General features: G+C 42.2%; 2 protein-coding genes across 2 annotated transcripts in view; one reads left to right on the plus strand and one right to left on the minus strand.

The window, feature by feature from the left end:
- LOC137334735 (metalloproteinase inhibitor 3) overlaps positions 1-8,072 on the plus strand; it is a 32,075-nt gene extending 24,003 nt beyond the window's left edge. Inside the window, exons 3-5 of the mRNA XM_067999648.1 lie at positions 2,706-2,817; positions 4,844-4,965; positions 5,391-8,072. Coding sequence (XP_067855749.1) covers positions 2,706-2,817; positions 4,844-4,965; positions 5,391-5,588 — 432 coding nt within the window. The 3' untranslated portion in view covers positions 5,589-8,072. The remainder of the gene's footprint in view (positions 1-2,705; positions 2,818-4,843; positions 4,966-5,390) is intronic.
- LOC137334736 (synapsin-3-like) overlaps positions 1-18,311 on the minus strand; it is a 202,772-nt gene that overhangs the window by 87,775 nt on the left and 96,686 nt on the right. Inside the window, exon 5 of the mRNA XM_067999649.1 lies at positions 10,457-10,546. Coding sequence (XP_067855750.1) covers positions 10,457-10,546 — 90 coding nt within the window. The remainder of the gene's footprint in view (positions 1-10,456; positions 10,547-18,311) is intronic.

Below are 18,311 nucleotides of genomic sequence, written 5' to 3' on the forward strand. Positions count from 1 at the left end.
CTGCATCAAGTAATGCTGAAGCCAAATTTGGGAACGTACCCTGATTGGAGCCATAGGCATGAAGCAGAGTCTTTGCACCCTATGGCATCACAGATTGATACCTTCGTGTCATTCTGTCCCTCTCCTAATGCTCAAGTGAATTTCTTTGTGGCTATTTAAGATATTAGGATCTGGCATTCAGCTCGAGTCCACGTCTGGATTAATGCTGTGACCTGGTCCGGAGCCAAGTGGTTCTGGTTAAATCCAAACTGAATGCCACATGGCAGGTTATTGGTGCGTTGGTGTCACTTGATGGCACTATTAATGACTCCTTCCATCACTTTACTGATGATCGGGAGGAGGCTGATAGGGCCATAATTGGCCAGGTTAGGTTTATCCTGTTTTTTGTGGATAGGACATACATGGGCAATCTTCCACATTGTCAGGTAGAAGCAGAATCTAAATAAGATGGACACTAAGAAGCATGAACTGTACAGTACCAGATGGGAGTGAATTTGTACTTGGTATATACTGTACCTGTATAAAAGCTTATACTGCACCAGCTGCAGAATACCAAATGGCAATGAATTGTTCCCTTTTACCCAGTGTGTTCTGTACAGTACAGGAGGTGACAGATAGACCTTTAGAAGTAGATCAAGAGCATCTGTTTGTAAGATCCCATCCCTTGACAGATGGGAGATACACATGGGGACAGACAGACTGACAACAGCATTGTGGTAAGAATAAATGGATGGTCTATCCTGCTCCCCTCCCATCTGTCGATAACATTTTCTATGGACAGGTGTGCACTCAACTTTACCTTGTGCTCAAGGATGGGAATGAAATTGCTCCAGGGATTATTCCCTCATACAAAAAAGATTTTGAAAAAACTTCAAGTAAAAAAAATTACACTTGACTTAAAGGGTTGAACTTGAAAAAGTAAAAGTCCCAAAAGGTTGGCAATTTGTCTGACAGAACCTGACACCATTTCTGAGCAGGTAATCTCATAGGATTTAATAACATCAGGCTCTGAAGCCATGGCCTTTTAACATTGAAACAAGACGCATTTTAAAAAGCAGCACTAAGGTATTGGTATGTTTGACCCAGACTTAGTTGCTCCAACAAACTGCTCTTAACAACCATGTTTAAAGGATGCCTGTGCTGGCAGCTCACTATGTTTGCGATACCTGCCATATCACAAATCAGAGGCATGGATATGATTTTTTTGTTTCTTTTCAATAAAGTTTAAATAAAGTAGCAAGTTTTAAATAAAGTAGCACATTTTTAGCAACAGATCTCGCCATAATAATGAGCATTTCTTCATTTTACAACCTTGATAAAATGGCTTATTGCCAAGGCAATGAAGATATTAAAGAGCTGTTGGGAACAAACAGCTTCTTGTTGTAGTTGTGTGCCCTCCAGGCTTATTCTTTCCCTCCATACAAAGTTTTAATATAACCCTTTTAAATAAATGGAACTCTTAATTTCAATATAATTTATTTTTCTTTAACTATTTGAGATGGTAGAAGACACAAAAAACATACTAAAAATAGTGGGGAACCAAGGGTCTAATGACTGTGAGGAGCTTAAAGTAATTAAAATTAGTAAAGAAAAAGTACTGGAGAAATTAATGGGACTAAAAGCTGACAAATCCCCTGGACCTGATGGCCTACATTCTAGGGTTTTAAAAGAGGTGGCTACAGAGATAGTGGATGCATTGGTTTTGATCTTCCAGAATTCCCTGGATTCTAGAATGGTCCCCATGGATTGGAAGGTAGCAAATGTAACCCTGCTATTCAAGAAAGGAGGGAGAGAGAAAAGAGGGAACTACAGGTCAGTTAGCCTGACATCAGTAGTAGGGAAAATGCTAGAATCTATTATTAAGGATGTAGTAACAGGGCCTGGGGATGGGGTGGGAAAGTGGAGTTGAGACAGAAGATTAGCCATGATCTTATTGAATGCCGGAGCAGGCTCGAGAGGCTGTATGGCCTACTCCTGCTTCTATTCCTTATGTTCTTATGGTCTTTAGTTATTAAGTTCAACTCACTGGCAGCTCTGAGATTTGAACTCATAACCTTGTGAATTAAAAGCAAAGTACAAAATAATTTTAGCTTCCTGGATTCTAGCCCACCCATTTATTAAGATAAATGGGTAATAAAGTTCCAATATGTCATATTATAGCCATAAATGTAGAAAGGTGGCTCATTAGCATCCTTTAATTGGCCACAGAAGTGCCACTGCACATTGGAAAATACCATGACTTTGTTGAACCAACCATTCTCCCACCACTACCAATATGGGAACTCACGGCGCAGAAGTAGACTTGAACCTGTGGTCTCCCACTCCAGGCATAGTGCCATCCCATCACTCGGCTTCCAGCTGCTTTCTTAAATTGTAGAATTCTGTACAGTAAATGAATCCCCAGGCAAGGAATGACCTATTTCCAGGCTTTTGCTAGTGTTACCTCTATAACTCTCCGTACAGCAAATCAGCCACCAAACTAACTTCTCCCTCCTTCTCTGTGGGTAGGTTTTTGGCCTCTGTTTGATGTCCTCGCTGAGACTGGTAACTCACTGTGTGGGTGTAATCATTGATACAAACCCAAGCCCTGCCTCCCCATGTGTGTTAATGTTCTGATGCACCATGCTATAGCTGTGTACTTTCCGTGAAGGTAGGTGGACTGTCTATTGCTGTTTACAATGATTTCACTCTGCTCTCTTCTGTAGATGTATCGTGGCTTCAACAAAATGCAACAGGTTCAGTATATCTACACGGAAGCTGCTGAGAGTCTGTGTGGTGTCCGTCTGGAGGTGAACAAATTCCAGTACCTGATCACAGGTGAGTGGCCATGTTTGGCAAAATTCTCACAGTAACTGTGCAGCAAAGAGCATATTTTGATTTCCAGAGCAATGCTTGAAATAGATCCTCTCATAAATTAGAAAGATGTAGTTTTAGGATTAATAATCATCTGTGAGACAAGTGTATCTGAGGATGCAGCTGCTTGTATGAGAAAGCAAAGGTGGGGTGGTAACTATCCGAGAGTTCCTTTACTGGGGAATCTAGGAGTCCAGTTAGAGTTCAGTTTGCTTTTCAGGAGCCTAATATTGTATTCAAGCTTTATAAATATATATTTACTGAGTACAACAATGATGAGCTCTACTACACCAAACTTCATTGCTATTATGTTGACTGTCCATTTTGGTCACTTTCCAGCCTTTTAATATCTATTTAGAATGCCGCTATCCATTGAACGTATGTCTCAAAACACTCGTACCTTTAATGCATTGCATAATGCTCAGACTAGTGCAAGATCATTTTCAGGTTTCAAAGATGGCATAAGACAGAATATACAAATAAATGGGATGTATGACTTCAACCCATCAAAAAGACTCGCAACCAGCAGGGTCATGATCAGACCATCATGAACCTGGCGTCCAACCTGTGTCCTGTGACATAACAGAAGACAGTCCACCTGGAATAACCAAAGCTGCAAGACCACTGAAATCCCACAACAAGTCATTGGATCTCACTGTCAACTGGCCCAAGAGCAGAGGAGTGGGACTAATTGGATAGCTCTTCCAAAGAGCCGGCACAGGCATGATGGGCCAAATGGCCTCCTTCTGTGCTGTATGATTCTACGAACAGCATTCGGGGTGAGGAGTGTGACTCTGCCACATCCTTTGCCCTTGGAAAAATAGAGGTGATCAATAAAGATGATTCCAAGTGTTAGGAATTTAAGTTATGAGAAAAGGTTGTGGAAGTTAGCCTTGCTCTTTGGAAAAGAGACTTTGAGGTGACTTAATTAAAGTTTACAAGTTTATGAAGGGAATTAACAAAGTTTATCCAGATAAATTATTTACTACAGGGTTCAAATATCATGCAATACAAGTTAAACATTAGAGAATTGAGTAAGATTCAAAAGCTAATACAGCTATGAACAAGTTACCAAAGAATACCACTGAATTAAAGTTTACAAGATTAGCAGAGAAAGCAGACAGTATAAATGCGTTCTCAAGACAATTAAATGTGTTTCTGAGGAGGGAAGGGATTAAGGGGTAAGGTGAGAAGGGCAGTAGGTGAGAGTAAATGATCAATAAGGGCAGGATTTGTTGGTCTCAATGGCTTTCTTCTTTCTGTTTTGTTCTAATGAGATTTGCCTCTCGAGTTGCACTGGCAGGTGAGGGCAGAAAATTGGGTGTGGATCTATCCTGCCAGCTCTCTGTACACTTGTCCTTCTGTAACGATCTTCTGGTGTCATGTATCACATTTTCCGTCATTATTGTCACGGCAGTGTTGGATTCAAGAACTGCTGTATACAACAAACACTTAGCATTGCCAGGACTGGCAGAGGCCTTTTGAAAATGAAACGGCCCACCCCAGAGAGCGCAGTTGATTTCGAGGTGATCAATTTGCCGTCATGTACTGGCACTTCACACAGGATGTTGCGGAAGTTAGTCACTTCCATTATACGTTACTGCAGTCGCCGAGTCCTGCAACAGCTGGGAAACCACCCCTCTCCCATGATGGCTCTCCAGTGCAGGAGGAAACTGGCAAAAATCTCAATTAGTTTGACCCTGGGATATTCCACGGGATCAGCAGTGCATGTCAAACAGGCGGAAATGCCACCCTCCCACATCTACATTGGCATAGCAACCAAAAAGTATAATATTGGCTTTTATGTTTCAAACTATCTCCACCTCCTCCCACCCACCCCTAGCCAGTTACAGGCTTAGGCATACATCCACCATTTGCAGAGGTAATGTATATTCTACTGTATTCACTTTGATAAGTGTAACATGAAAAAGCAGTGCTGTATACGAGGAGCAAATGCTGGGGAATGACACTTTTTTTTGTCTGTGTGCAGGTAGAGTTTATGATGGGAAGGTCTACACAGGAGTGTGTAACTTCATTGTGCCATGGGAGAGACTGACCCTGTCACAACGCAAAGGTCTTAATCACCGCTACCAGTTCGGCTGCAATTGCAAGGTATACACATCCTCATGAACACAGTACTCACACTTTGGGCTCTTTAACTACTCCCATCCAGTACTGTGTGTTCATAACTATACCTCTACCAATAGTACAAAAAAATGGAGTAACAGTAGAGATACGGTCACTCATATAGGTCAATGGTTGGGAGGAATTACTGAACACAAGGGAGCTGGTTTAAGATCAGTAAAGATATTGAGATATAATCACCAGGCAGTACCCTGTGTTACTGACTATATCTTTTCTGACGCTAATCCAGTGTCCACATACTATTAGGCTAACTAATGCTTCCGACTGATCTGAACTATTTCACACATGAATGTTAAGTTTAAGCTTTTTAAATAAAGGGTCCTGTAGGCAATGTGTTCTCCCCAAGTAAAATGTATTTAACATTTCTCCATCTCTCATTCCTATCTCTACAGATTAAGCCCTGTTATTACCTGCCATGTTTTGTGACAGCAAAGAATGAGTGCCTGTGGACCGATATGTTGTCTGACCAGGGATACATGGGGCACCAAGCTAAGCACTATGTCTGCATCCGGCAGAAGGAAGGTTACTGCAGTTGGTACAGAGGAGCAGCGCCCCCAGACAAAACCAGGATCAATGCCACAGACCCTTGAAAGGGACAGTCCTCTGTAGAAATGCTGGCCAGTAAGGGCAGCCACTTGTGTGACACAGCCATGATTTAGTGCCTGTCTGCTCCCAGCGTTAGCACATCAAACACCGACTTCTAGGCCATTTTCTTGTTTTCTCAGAATTATTCTTAAATTGCCCAGTGCTTGGGCCATTTGACTCCATGCCAATCAATATTGCTTCAGACTGGCTCCTTGCAGTAATAATACTGAGCTTTATATATATTTTAATATTGCAGTGTCTCGTGCCATATGTAACTGCTACTGCCCTTTATAAATGTGGCACATTGATGCGTGCCTTACCCCAAAAGGTTTCAGACAAAGATATTTTGGATCATTTTTATTAATATTGGAAAAGAAAAGACGTTCAATTTCCTTACATTCATATGTCTGTTGTAATAGATATTACTTATTTGGCATCAGAATGCATTTAAAAAATACATAACAAGTTATTCTGCAGTTCTGTGCAACTTAACCCTGTCTGTTGGAAGAGGGTGTCTTAAAGACACTTATCTTCATGCTGAAACTGATTCCAGTTTTGGAAAATTTGCATAAGTGTGCTGCTCCCCTGCTTTTATATTTGGAGTGGAGAGCCAGTCTCAACATCACGGAGCCCCACAGAGAGCAACCGCATGGGACTGGCTTGCTGCATTTACGTAGCTGAAACTCACTCCTTTATCCTCACAACAGAATCCCAGACCCACATTTTCATGGTTCTGCACTGACATTGGGGTAAGGGGACATGAACGTTGCTATTGGCTTGTTTTCACTATGGCATGCAGTCTTTTGCAGGAGACCCTCCTTTAGCTGTGCTCACATAGAGGAAAGCACCTTTTTAAAGGGAGGTAAAAGCTGAACTGCCATATAATAAAAACCACCAGTTCTCAGTTTTCATGAAAAACAGATGTAATTGCAGAATGTGATGCCCAAAACGCTGGTAAAGATCTCAGAATCCCATGTAATAAGAATAGAATGTGACTTAATGGGGGGAATTCTCCTCCATGATCCCATTCGATATTGGGTGGGATTGTGGTGGAGAATGTAATAAGCCCACATTGCTTCTCCGCCCAACCTGGGACTCCCCAACCTCCATCACCGGGATCACGGCTGCCCACTCTTTCCTCACCTGCTGAATGTAAATGGCAGCAGGGGAGTGGAGCCTGGGATCCCAAAGGATTTCCCAGCTCTCCACTGCACTTACCACTGCTTCCCAGGGCCATCATGTAGAAGGTTGTAGTAAACACCCAAATGGAAGGCAAGGGCGATTCTACACAAAATGTCTGCTTCCAACAACAACAACTTGCATTTATGTAATGCCTTTAATGTAGAAAAATGTCCCAAGCCACTTCCCAGAGGCATAACTTTAAAAAAAAGGCTATGAGAGTTTTAATGTATAAAATAGCACCTTTTAAACTTACTGGAGCTATTACCTTACTGGAGCTATTACATGATTACAGAGCACCAATGCTCACTAAGAATGTGCTGTGCCTGAGACAATAGGGAGCATCATTCACACATCTGCAGAACGTTTGTAATGAACTATTCACACCGCCATTTACAAAGCAGAACAGCACCATCTGATGTGAGCTAACTAGGATGTAAAATTCCTGTTTTGTGTCACACAATCAAAATAACTCTCGTCTAGCTTTGCAGACCTCCCCACTTTATCAGAGACTATAAAATTCCAAATTGCTCCCCATATTTCCACACAGATGTGGTGACAACACTGATAAATAGATGCTCTGGAAAAAAAATCACAAACATTTTTGCAAGAACAAAACACCTATCTATATAATTTCTAAAAAATCTTATCAACTAGTAACATAAGCTATATTTTACTCAGTATAATTCTGTATGAGTGGGCATTTCATCCTTATGGATAGCATACATTATTGCTTGAAAAGTATTCTGTGTCGTGCCTGGATTATGGGCTCTTCAAAGCTGGATAAGTGACAGACAGAATATTGGTGGGAAATAAAAGAATTAAAAGCTCTTTTTAAAAAAAGTTATTTCATCTTGATTTATCTTTGTAAAATCAGTTTTTTTTCTTATAGTTTGCTTGTTTGGTGGTTTATGTAAATATGCTTGCAATGTGTCTACCTATAGTAAGCACAGAGACCAGGAGAGGGTTGTGTGTATGTGTGTTTGTCTTTGTGTGTGCATGTTTGTGTGATTTTGTGTTTGTTTGTGTGCATGTGTGTGTCTATCTGTCTGATACGGTCGTGGGTTGGGTGGGAGAAGCAGAGTAGGGATTTAGGAAGAGTGAAAAAAGGATAAGGTGAAATAAAGCTTTCTTGAAGGAATGTACTTGTCGCTAAACTTACAGCACTGTTTGCAGATTCCTCTGCATTATTTATGAATTTTATATTCCATGAATGTAAATTGTCTTTTCAGAAATTAACTTTTCATATGTCACTTTTACAGTGTCCTCTACTCTAAGCAGTAAAAGTACTTTTATTTCTATCACAGTAACTCGGTCTCCGTCTCTTTCTTTCTCCCCCTCTGTTGACAATTTTTCATTCTGTGTATTAACCGTTAAAAAGGATCCAAAATTAAAACTGGATAATTGCATTGCATTTTCCCTCCTCTCCCCAAAAGGGGCCAACTTCAGTTGCGGATGTGGTGTTGGGAGGTGGGGATGGGGCGGACAGTGGAATCCTGCGAGCAGGTCACCGGGTGAAATTGGCCAAAGACCATGATGTGAATTCATCTGGAAAAGTGTGAAAATAACAGTATTCCCTCCATAAAATGATCAGTCTTGACTGCAGTGACTGTTGTTGGGGAGGGAAGGAGGCCAACCCAATGTGAGGGATTGGCGCGGGTTTCCGATACATATCGGCCATACCGCCTCATCCCTCATCTCTCCCCCCAATATTGATTATGACAAAATCACTGGCAGCTGAAAGTTATTGTGTATACTATTAGTTTACTCCTTGTTTGGAAAAAATTCAGCCTTCACATACAAATTGGAATTGCTGTCATTCCATGTAAAAATTACCACCCTCACCACACCCAACACTGGTTTAGAAGGCATTATTCTGAACTGCACTTTTAGTTCTCTGACTGGGGAGGCAGTAGAGTAATGGAGTAACAGCATGAGCAATGTAACACACACCTACACCAAAACCAAACAGACTAAAACAGTACCAGCTCAGGGAAAGAATAGGAGTGAGAGCTGGGAGCACTATACCTGTAGTAGCTAACCTAATATTCTTCCTCATTCATTCAACCTGCACAGAAAAAAACTGGATTGGACCAAAGTCGTGCAGAAACCAGGAATGAGGTTCCTGAATAACTAAGTTCGGGCCCAGCTTGAAGCTCTTCAGTACTGATGTATGTATGAGCTGTCAGACCAAGGCAAGAATGTTTACTAAAAGCATGGAAGTTACGCCAGGTCACTTTCTTTCGGAGAGTGTTTAAGGAAACCCTCTACTACCTGGCTTATGAAATGGCAACAGCATATGTAGACATTATGTAGACATTATACAGCCAGCATGAGTAGAATGAGCTCTGACTTCCTCTGTGGATACCTCCCTATCAGTAAAGGGCATAGGAAGGTGCATTCCACTACCCAATCCTGTAACCCCTGCTTTGCAATGGGTTTACGAAAGGACTTGTTTCTACATGAATCAAATTATTGCCTGGACTAGTAAATGGCATGGGTTCAGCCCATGCACAGAGCTGAACCAGAGGAGAACCTTCACCATACAGACTGCAGTGGTTCAAGCAGGTGGTTCACCACCACCTTCTCAAGGGCAATTAGGGATGGGCAATAAATACTGGCCTTGCCAGTGACACCCACATCCAACGAACGAATAAAAAAAAACTGCCTTCTGATAGATGGAATGTGACGTGCCACCTTCAATGGCAAATATATTCCTCAATTGTGGGGAGCTCAATAATATAGACCAAGAAAGTTACAGGTCCAATCCCTGTTCTGTGTGAGTTACCTGATCTCAGAAAGGGCAGCAGTTGAGGTGGTACAATTGGTCTCAACACTCGGATTAGGGAATGGAATAATCAGCTTCTGATCTCTTCTCAGTGAACCTTACTAAAAAGTGCATGGGGCCAGGAAAGAGTCAGACTGTGATGGCCCCTGTGGATCTGACAATAGTTGTGGAACTGTGTGATTCAATGCATGGAGGAGAAAAGAAAAAATTGGGGAAAGAATTGCAATGCACTCAGCCCCATCATTTAGTTTATTCCAATGATCTCCACCTTACTTTTGAATTTTTGATGACTTCAATAATGCCATTTCATCCTCAGCATCTTTGAGAAAGCAAACTTTTAAAGAGCCTTTGTATTCATGGACAAATGCCTGTCCGACACAAAGCTCGTTTTCAGTTCCATGATGGTGGGGTTCCTGGGTTACATCTCCAAAAGTATATTTAAAAATTCTCACACAATTCGACAAAAATTTGGACACAAACATTGGCACTGCAGCTTGCATCACACCTGCTGCTGTGTAAACTCTACTGGCAGCCAATAAAATAGGAACAAAAACTTTTTCAGAGTGGACTTGAACCCATCTGTAAACTCCCCAAGATAGCAACCAGGTCTTGCCAAAAGAGAAGTGAAATTTTATTTGTCTTTTAAATATAATTGAATACTGAAGTAAACAAAACAAGACCTTGGGTATGATTTGAAACGACCAAGCAAATTCTAGATTTAAACTAAACTGAAAGCACATGGGTTTGAGAGCAGCATCATAGAAAATTACCCTCTATTCAGAACATTCTGAAGGAAAATTAGAGATGGCTCCCCCATTCTTTCTCTCCATCAGCTATGACGCACAAACATAGTAGGACCACTGCAGCAGTTTAAAAGTCCGGAAAGTAAGCTTGGGTGATACTCACCATCTCTCTGTGGTTGGGGAAGAATGTCTGGTCGATCAGTGGGAACTTCTCTGGACTCAGGGACTGGGAGATCTTTATCAGCTGGGAAAACTGTAAGGGAAAAACAGCTGTAAACAAATTCAGTCTCATCTCCCATCAACTCTTCACTGTGGTTGTTCCACATCCAGAAACAGACTCTGCCTTTTTAACAAGAGTTTCACACAGTTTGTCAATCTAATTTATTTTAAATGCTGGCACAGTAGTGTGACGTGTTGGGGCACCAACATGCAGCAACAAATGATGACAGAATTCAGCCTTGCCATTGATGGAGAGGTGCCAGGTGCAGGCCAAGGAGGAAGAGATCTCTGCCTCTTGTTTGCTCTCACATACCTCTTTGCTGGGACGGGATGCATTCATTGGCAAGAGTCCTGAGAATAGGTCTGTTGCCTGTCCTTTCACTGATGCAAGGCACAAGGAGTCCAAGCAGATAAAAAAAATCTCATACTTTTTGAACAGGTGGGCCAGTGTTAATTCAGAAAACAAGCTGCAGCCTCTGAAACCTCACTGAGTTTATAGAGACAGTGGCATTATTGATAATTAACACAGCGCCACTACCAATTAAAAATGGTAAAAAATTGACAGCGCAAGTCATGATGGCACAGATTAACAATCTGCAGCAGTCAGAACTTGTCACAGTGTCCAATGATCCTATATAGAGGAATACTGATACAGATACTTTGTGAGGTATGGGGAAAGTGACAAGACAAAGGTAGGTGTAAGTATTCAGCACTGAAGTGCTGCTGACTACTTTAACATTACTGACTCCTGGGCCTCGATTTTAACCCCCCCTTGCTCAGCGTGGTGTGCAGGAGAGCAGAGAGCCCCAGCTCTAGAAGGGCTACTGGAGGAAGTAAACCAGAGGAGGGAGGCTCTTTTTCACATAGAGCAGCGCAGGGCCCCAAGAGAAGTATTTTGGGGGCAATGCATAGTTAGGGCAGTCAGCACTAATACAATATTCACAGCCTCATGGCAATACAATACTGAAAGATGCTTCATGACCTTACAAGGTCAGGAACTGGCCACACCTTCCAAGAATGCACAGACTAAACATGGCTGCTACTTACAATGACCTCCCTTCACATGCTGTTAAAGTGCTTGACTTGCTTACCATCAATATCCAAGAGGCAGTATAGTGTCCCTTGCGCCCCTAGCCTTTACCTGCAAATGTTCCTTCACTTACAGCCTTTCATGCATTCAATTCACCAAATGCCTCACATGGAATCCAACTGATTGTTGCCATCACTCCCATTATGGGCTAAATGGCACTGAGGTAGCATGTAGGAGAAGCACAAGAACTAGAATTACAAGCACATTTTTCACACACTGGCATCAAGGGAAAGCATGCTGGTAACCATTATTCAGGTTTTCATAAATTTATTATTGTAAGGAAGTTGTTGTGTATGCAAGGTTCCGAAGTTGCTTTCATCAGGTGGCACGAATCATGTGCTGAAGCAAAGTATGTTCACCTCTGTCTGCAGACATACAGGTAATGGTGGGTGGGCACAGAGCACCTTTTGTGTAGACTGACCTGTCTGACATCCCTTCACTGGTCTTCCTTCTCCTCAAACCACCTAAGATAGGAGTTTCCCCATTGGAAACCACACTGGTTTAGGTAATGGTGCAGGGGCAAAAAATAAATTATTTACAACAATTGGTAAAGAGGCTTAAGAGAATCTAAATTATTTATTTTTTGCCCCAGCACCATTACTAAAACCAGTGTAGTTTCCTATGAGGAAGCCCCTATCTTAGGTGGTTTGAGGAGAAGGAAGACCAGTGAAGGGATGTCAGACAGGTTAGTCTACACAAAAGGTGTTCTGTGCCCACCCACCATTACCTGCACGTCTGCAGACAGAGGTGAACATACTTTGCTTCAGCACATGATTCGTGCCACCTGATGAAAGCAACTTCGGAACCTTGCATACACAACAACTTCCTTACAATAATAAATCTATGAAAACCTGAATAATGCTTACCACCAGAAAAAAAACATACAAAAAGAAGTGGTTAAGAAATGGCTGAAATGCATTTACCTTAATTTTTTGGTGCCCTTTCCACGGCCTTCTCTGTACTTACCGCTGACTAGCAACTATGGACGCCCATTTCACAAGGGCGTAATTTACATATGCGCCTGCACACCAGAACACTGGGAAATGACACGCAGGATGGCCCTGCTCCCAAGTGAATATTTAATGATTTTGAGGCAGGTGCTTCTGCCGGCTGTTGGAAATAACTTTGGTGGAGATCCGGCATAACCAATCTCTGAACCATGTCCTACTGCCACCCACTCAATTCGTGTCACAAAATCAGGCAAAGGCCAGCGGAAAAGCTATTCGATCGTCTGCTTCAAAATTCAGCAAAACTCGCTAGAGTTACTGGTTCCTTTGACATTCAGAACACTGAGTCCTAAAGTTACCGTCTCCTTTGATATTCACAGCACCAGCCCCTAGAATTTCCTTATCCTATAACACCAATAGCACCAAATTCTAATGTTATCATTCCTCTAACCTTCACAACACTGAGCACTAAAGTTACAGGAACCTTTAACACCTCGAGTTACTTTTCCCCTCAATGTTTGTTCTGCATCTCCTTTGCCTTCTGCCCATACATGACATTTAATTTATTTAAGAATGTTTAAACAGAAAATACATTAGAGACTGGTGTATGCTGAAAGATTGGCTTGTCTCCAGTGGGGCCCCACAGTGGGAAACAAATGAGTCTCTAATCTTAATAAAGAATTTCTATAAATAATTGGATATCAGTGTGCTCCAGGACAAAAATTAAAAATAAATCTGCCTCCTCTCCTTTCATTGTTTCGTGATAACACCCATTAAACAGAGTAGCCGGCATTTTCCACTTCAGCGTTCCTGGCACACATTAGGGGCGCAAGCTGGTAAATTCGGCATCATCAGCCCGTAATTTTCTGACCATTAATTTTAATGCTGGGGTTTCTACTAGCTGCTTTTATACCACAACCAGTGCTTATCCTTCCTACAGTGAAAACAGCATTTTCAGGAGAATTCTGGCAAGTGACCACTTCTTCCTCTAGTTACCAGGAGACACTCTAACTATAACTAAAGGTAATCAGTGACTCGCAGCAGGCTTGTCAGCAGCAGTAGGGCATCAAACTCAGATTAACGCGCAGAGGTGACCCACGTGACAGATGCAGCTTGTCACTTTTAACCACATTTGCATTTGTGACACAAGGCGACATCTTGGGAATGTGGCTGGCTCACATCTGAAAACCTAACACCCGGTTCTTGCCCATAGTTGACAGCTCTTCAGACAACCATACACACATAGGCAAGGATGCAGAAACACACAGAAACATAGGCACACACAGACACTAATTAAGTAACTGGTACACATGCCATCAATAGAAGGCCCTTAGATGCAAGACCTGGTCACCACACCAGAGTTCTAAATTGAAAAGAAAATAGTAACTGAAAAAGAAATGAAACGCTTCAGTTTGTTATTAACTTCTTCAACATTCCAGTTTTGAAATGAGCAGGATTAAGCAGCTGGCTCACTTGGTGACAGATCCTCTTTCAGCAGCGCTCTTGCTAAAAGCTTTGGACACACAGCAGTTACTTTGAAGTGGCTTCATTGCAGTCATAACATAAGAGGTGCCTCTGCTGCCAGCAGAGAAGTTAAGGGCCTGATTTACAATATTTATGATGTCAGAAAACCAATATCCTTTTATTAAAAGTAGCTCCCATATACTGTCGCTTTCATCTCTGGGACTTCAATTTGAATTCAGCCCAGACTGATGGGATGATAGTCTACTCCATCTGTTGGCTGTAAAAGCCCCATGTGGAATGAATCTGTATCATCTCAACCCAGTTCCCATGACTCCGTGCAGCAAAAAACTATCAATAATTCTCCAAATTGGGTAGTTCAACTCAAAGAAACTACAACAATGGATGGTGTGGGAAATGGAAGTGTCAAACTGGAGTGAATCATGCTTTACCTGGTGTGTACTGTACTTATACAAGAGCTGACACACAAGTCATACAGCAACACATGGTAGCAAACTATTCGCCAGGATAAAATCACAGTATCTTATAGCACAGAAGGAGGCCATTCGGCCCATTATTTATTCGTTCACGGGATGTGGGCGTCGCTGGCAAGGCCGGCATTTATTGCCCATCCCTAATTGCCCTCGAGAAGGTACCTGTGCTATCCAATTCGACCCACTCCCCCGCTCTTTCCCCATAACACTACATTTTTTCCTTTTCAAGTGTATACTTGAAAAGTGTATATTGAATCTGCTTTCATCACCCTTTCAGGCAGTGCATTCCAGATCATAACAACTCGCTGTGTAAAAAACAGTCTCCTCATCTCCCCTCTGGTTCTTTTGCCAATTATCTAAAATCTGTGTCCTCTGGTTATTGACCTACCCACCAGTGGAAACAGTTTCTCCTTATTTACTCTATCAAAGCCCCTCATAATTTTGAACATCTCTATTAAATCACTTCTTAACCTTCTCTGTTCTAAGGAGAGCAATCCCAGCTTCTCTTGACTCTCCACATAGATGAAGTGCTTCAGCCCTCATTAGTGACTAATGTTTGTTTCCTTATTAAAAAAAACATGCATTTATATAACGTTTCAGCACACCTTCAGGTCTTCCAAAATTGCTTCCATACAATGAGTTACTTTTGTAGTAAACTCACAGTCGTTATGTAGGCATAATCAGCAGCCAACTTGTACACCACAAGATCTCACAAACAGCAAATAAAATGAACGAACAGTCAGTGAATCTGTCTTTATATTAGTGGAGGGAGGAATGTTGACCAATACATTAGGAAGAATCCCTACTTCTCTTCAAATAGTGCCATAGCATCTTTCACGTCCACTTGAACAGGCAGACAGTGTCTCATTTTAATGTCTCATCCGAAAAATGGCACCCCTGACAATGCAGCTCTCCTAAATACTGCACTGAAGTGTCAGCCTAGATTAGGTGCTCAAGTCCTGGAGCGAGTCTTGAAGCCGCAACCTTCTGACTCAGAGGGTAGACTGCTACCAACTGAGCCAAAATGACTGTCATATGGTTTGAGAACCTATAGAGAAGTTGACCACTGGCTAAGAGGTCGTACTGCAGAACAGTAACATCAGATTAATGACTGGAGTGTATAACTGGGGAATTAATCCCTGGGGCTTATTTTAATACTGTCAGTTTTCATTAATCATTTTAACCATGAACATCATTAAAAGCTTATCTTCGTCCCTCCATACCAGTATTTACAAGATCATTGTGCAAAAAAGTGCCTGGTTCTGAGTTTGAACCAAAGGACAATGGAAAGGTGCAAATTATTCTTTTGAGTTTTTCCCCAATTGGTTAGTAACTCTCTTAATTTGCTTTTAATCTCCCTCTTGCCCTGTCCATTTTGTCCAAAGTCACTCTCTGTAACCATCTCACTAATAGATACAGAGGAACAACACAGGTATGAGTCAGCTCACAATTGCTGTTGGGGATGTACCAGGCCTAGCTCAACATCACCCTTTGCCCCAGTGGCACACTGAAATCAGGGAGTGCCAGATGTTCCCTATTTAAAAAGGGAAGGTCATAAGTTGGAGGAAACTAGGTACGTGCAACACGAGGCGTCTGACAGGAAATCTAACATTGGAGTCCGGCAGTGGGATCACAGAATAGCACTTATAATTTCTGCAGCTCCTGAGGCAAGGATAAACATTTTCTTTTCAAATTGGATACATCTAGTTGGGATTTAAACTGTACTTCCCAGAAAAGCTTTAGGGATCAGAGGGTTAAAGTCACCCAGCAGCAATCTACAAAATAGAACAAAAATTGTTTTCTTTAAATTACGGTTAAGATTACATCCCCCCAGGCATTCCTAATTACACTCACTGAAAGGCAATTACAAAGGGCATGTTCTCAAGATCCTGGAAGCTACTCATGCAGAACTGGTCCACTATTGACTTTGAAGATATTATAGGGATCTGTGGGCAATTAAATTTCATCACTACATGCTTCTTAATGGGCACAGAGAAGACATCATCCCCTTTATCCATTTGTTCCCCTTGCGTAAATGTCATTAAGAGGTTTGCATATAGGCACTGGTTGCTAGTAGTTAAATGCCCTGGTGAACCACATTTAGGCCATCACAGGCACTTCGCTCAACATTTTAATGGAAAGAAAGAACTTGGATTTATATATCGCCTTGCACAACCTCAGGGGGGGGTCCCAAAACCTTTCACAGCCAATGAAGTATTTTTGAAGTATAGCCACTGTTGTAATGTAGGTTCAAGCAGCAGCTAATTTACACAGCAAGGTCCCACAAACAGCAATGAGATAAATGACCAGATAATCTATTATAGGCAAAGCAGCCAGACCTTGGTTCTGTTGGCAAGTGAAGTATTGCCTCATACATCTCATCTAATAAGCTACACTACGCTGACGTCACTGTGCCACCTTACCACAATGTCATTGTACCTCTGTAATTTAAACTGTAAACAATTCAGTAATGTTCAATAAAGAACAAGGCATAAAAATGTGTAAATTACTGCAGTTTTGGGCTAAGCCTAACTTTAATTTTCTCCAAGATTTTAAACTTTGCTTACCCCTGGAGTAAATTGCATTTCTAATCCAGCTGAGAACACTCTCTGAGCTTCAATTTTTAATTATTTTATTCAACATTTTAAAATCTTTACAACTTCAGAGCAAAAGCTGGATTTAGCATTAATAGCTAGGCTGGCTCTTGTGGTGTATGTCTCCCCTCTAATCTATTCAAGGACTTCCATCCTTGGGTGGGGTGATCCTCCAGGTTGAGTTGCAGGGGATTGGATGGTGCGAGGGTTAGCATACCAATTTTTCACCTCTGGGACTCAAATCTGAATGCAGCCCAGATTGATGGAATAATAGTCTTCCCCAGACCACAGTGTTCCCTGCAGCTAACATTAAATTTACACTGGTTTAACATTTATTTGCTGCTGCCAGATAACTTTATTTTAAATTTGTTTATGCCGCCCCCATCCTTGTCCATTCTGTCCCCCATGTTCCAGTATCATATTCAGCTCTTGAGACTGACAGCCTGCCCATTTTTTGTGTTGGTGATACTTTACCACCAACCCCGGCCCCCACCACCCCGCCCTCCCTTGATCCTGTTCCCATCCCCATCTATCTTTGCCACTTTTCCCATCACTAATTTGATTCTTTTTAAGTGCTTATTGTGCTAGGCTATTTGCAGCACAACAAGAGCTTTAAAAAGAAACAAAATTGTTGGCTTCGCAACTTGGTGCTTGGAAACTGGCTTTAAAGGCAGCCTGGTAGGTGGGAGGGGAAAAGGAAAGGGAGTGTGGGGAGAGGAATGAGAGCTGAATGGGCTGACAGAGGGATTGGGGAGAAGGGGTGAGGGGGAAGGGAGGATACAGGCTGTGAGAGGCAGATGTGAAGGGGAAAGGGTAGGCAAGGTGATGGAATGAGGGAGGGGAGGAACAGGAGAAATGGGGAGGGGTGTGGATAGGGGTGAGGGTGATGAGGAGAGGGTGGAAGACAACAGGTGAGTGAGGAGCAGAAGAGGATACAGGAGATGAGAGGGTGGGAAAGGCATTGGGGAAGGAGTAGGGAAGGTGATGAAAGTATGAAGCTACGTGAACAGCTGATGCACCGACCCCTTTGTGTTGGTGTACCGTGGCATACCATGCATCACCCGAAAGCCAGCCTGTGCCCGCACATACCCCTACCCCCAACAGCCCAGGCCAGGTATCTCTCCCCTGATCACTGCCCTTGCCTCCCATCTACATCTCTTAGCAACCAAAGAAGAAGAGATAGGGGAGGTAAAAGAACAAGAGATAGAAAGAG

This window comes from Heptranchias perlo, chromosome 18, assembly GCF_035084215.1.
Source record: "Heptranchias perlo isolate sHepPer1 chromosome 18, sHepPer1.hap1, whole genome shotgun sequence".
In the NCBI taxonomy this organism is placed as follows: Eukaryota; Metazoa; Chordata; class Chondrichthyes; order Hexanchiformes; family Hexanchidae; genus Heptranchias; species Heptranchias perlo.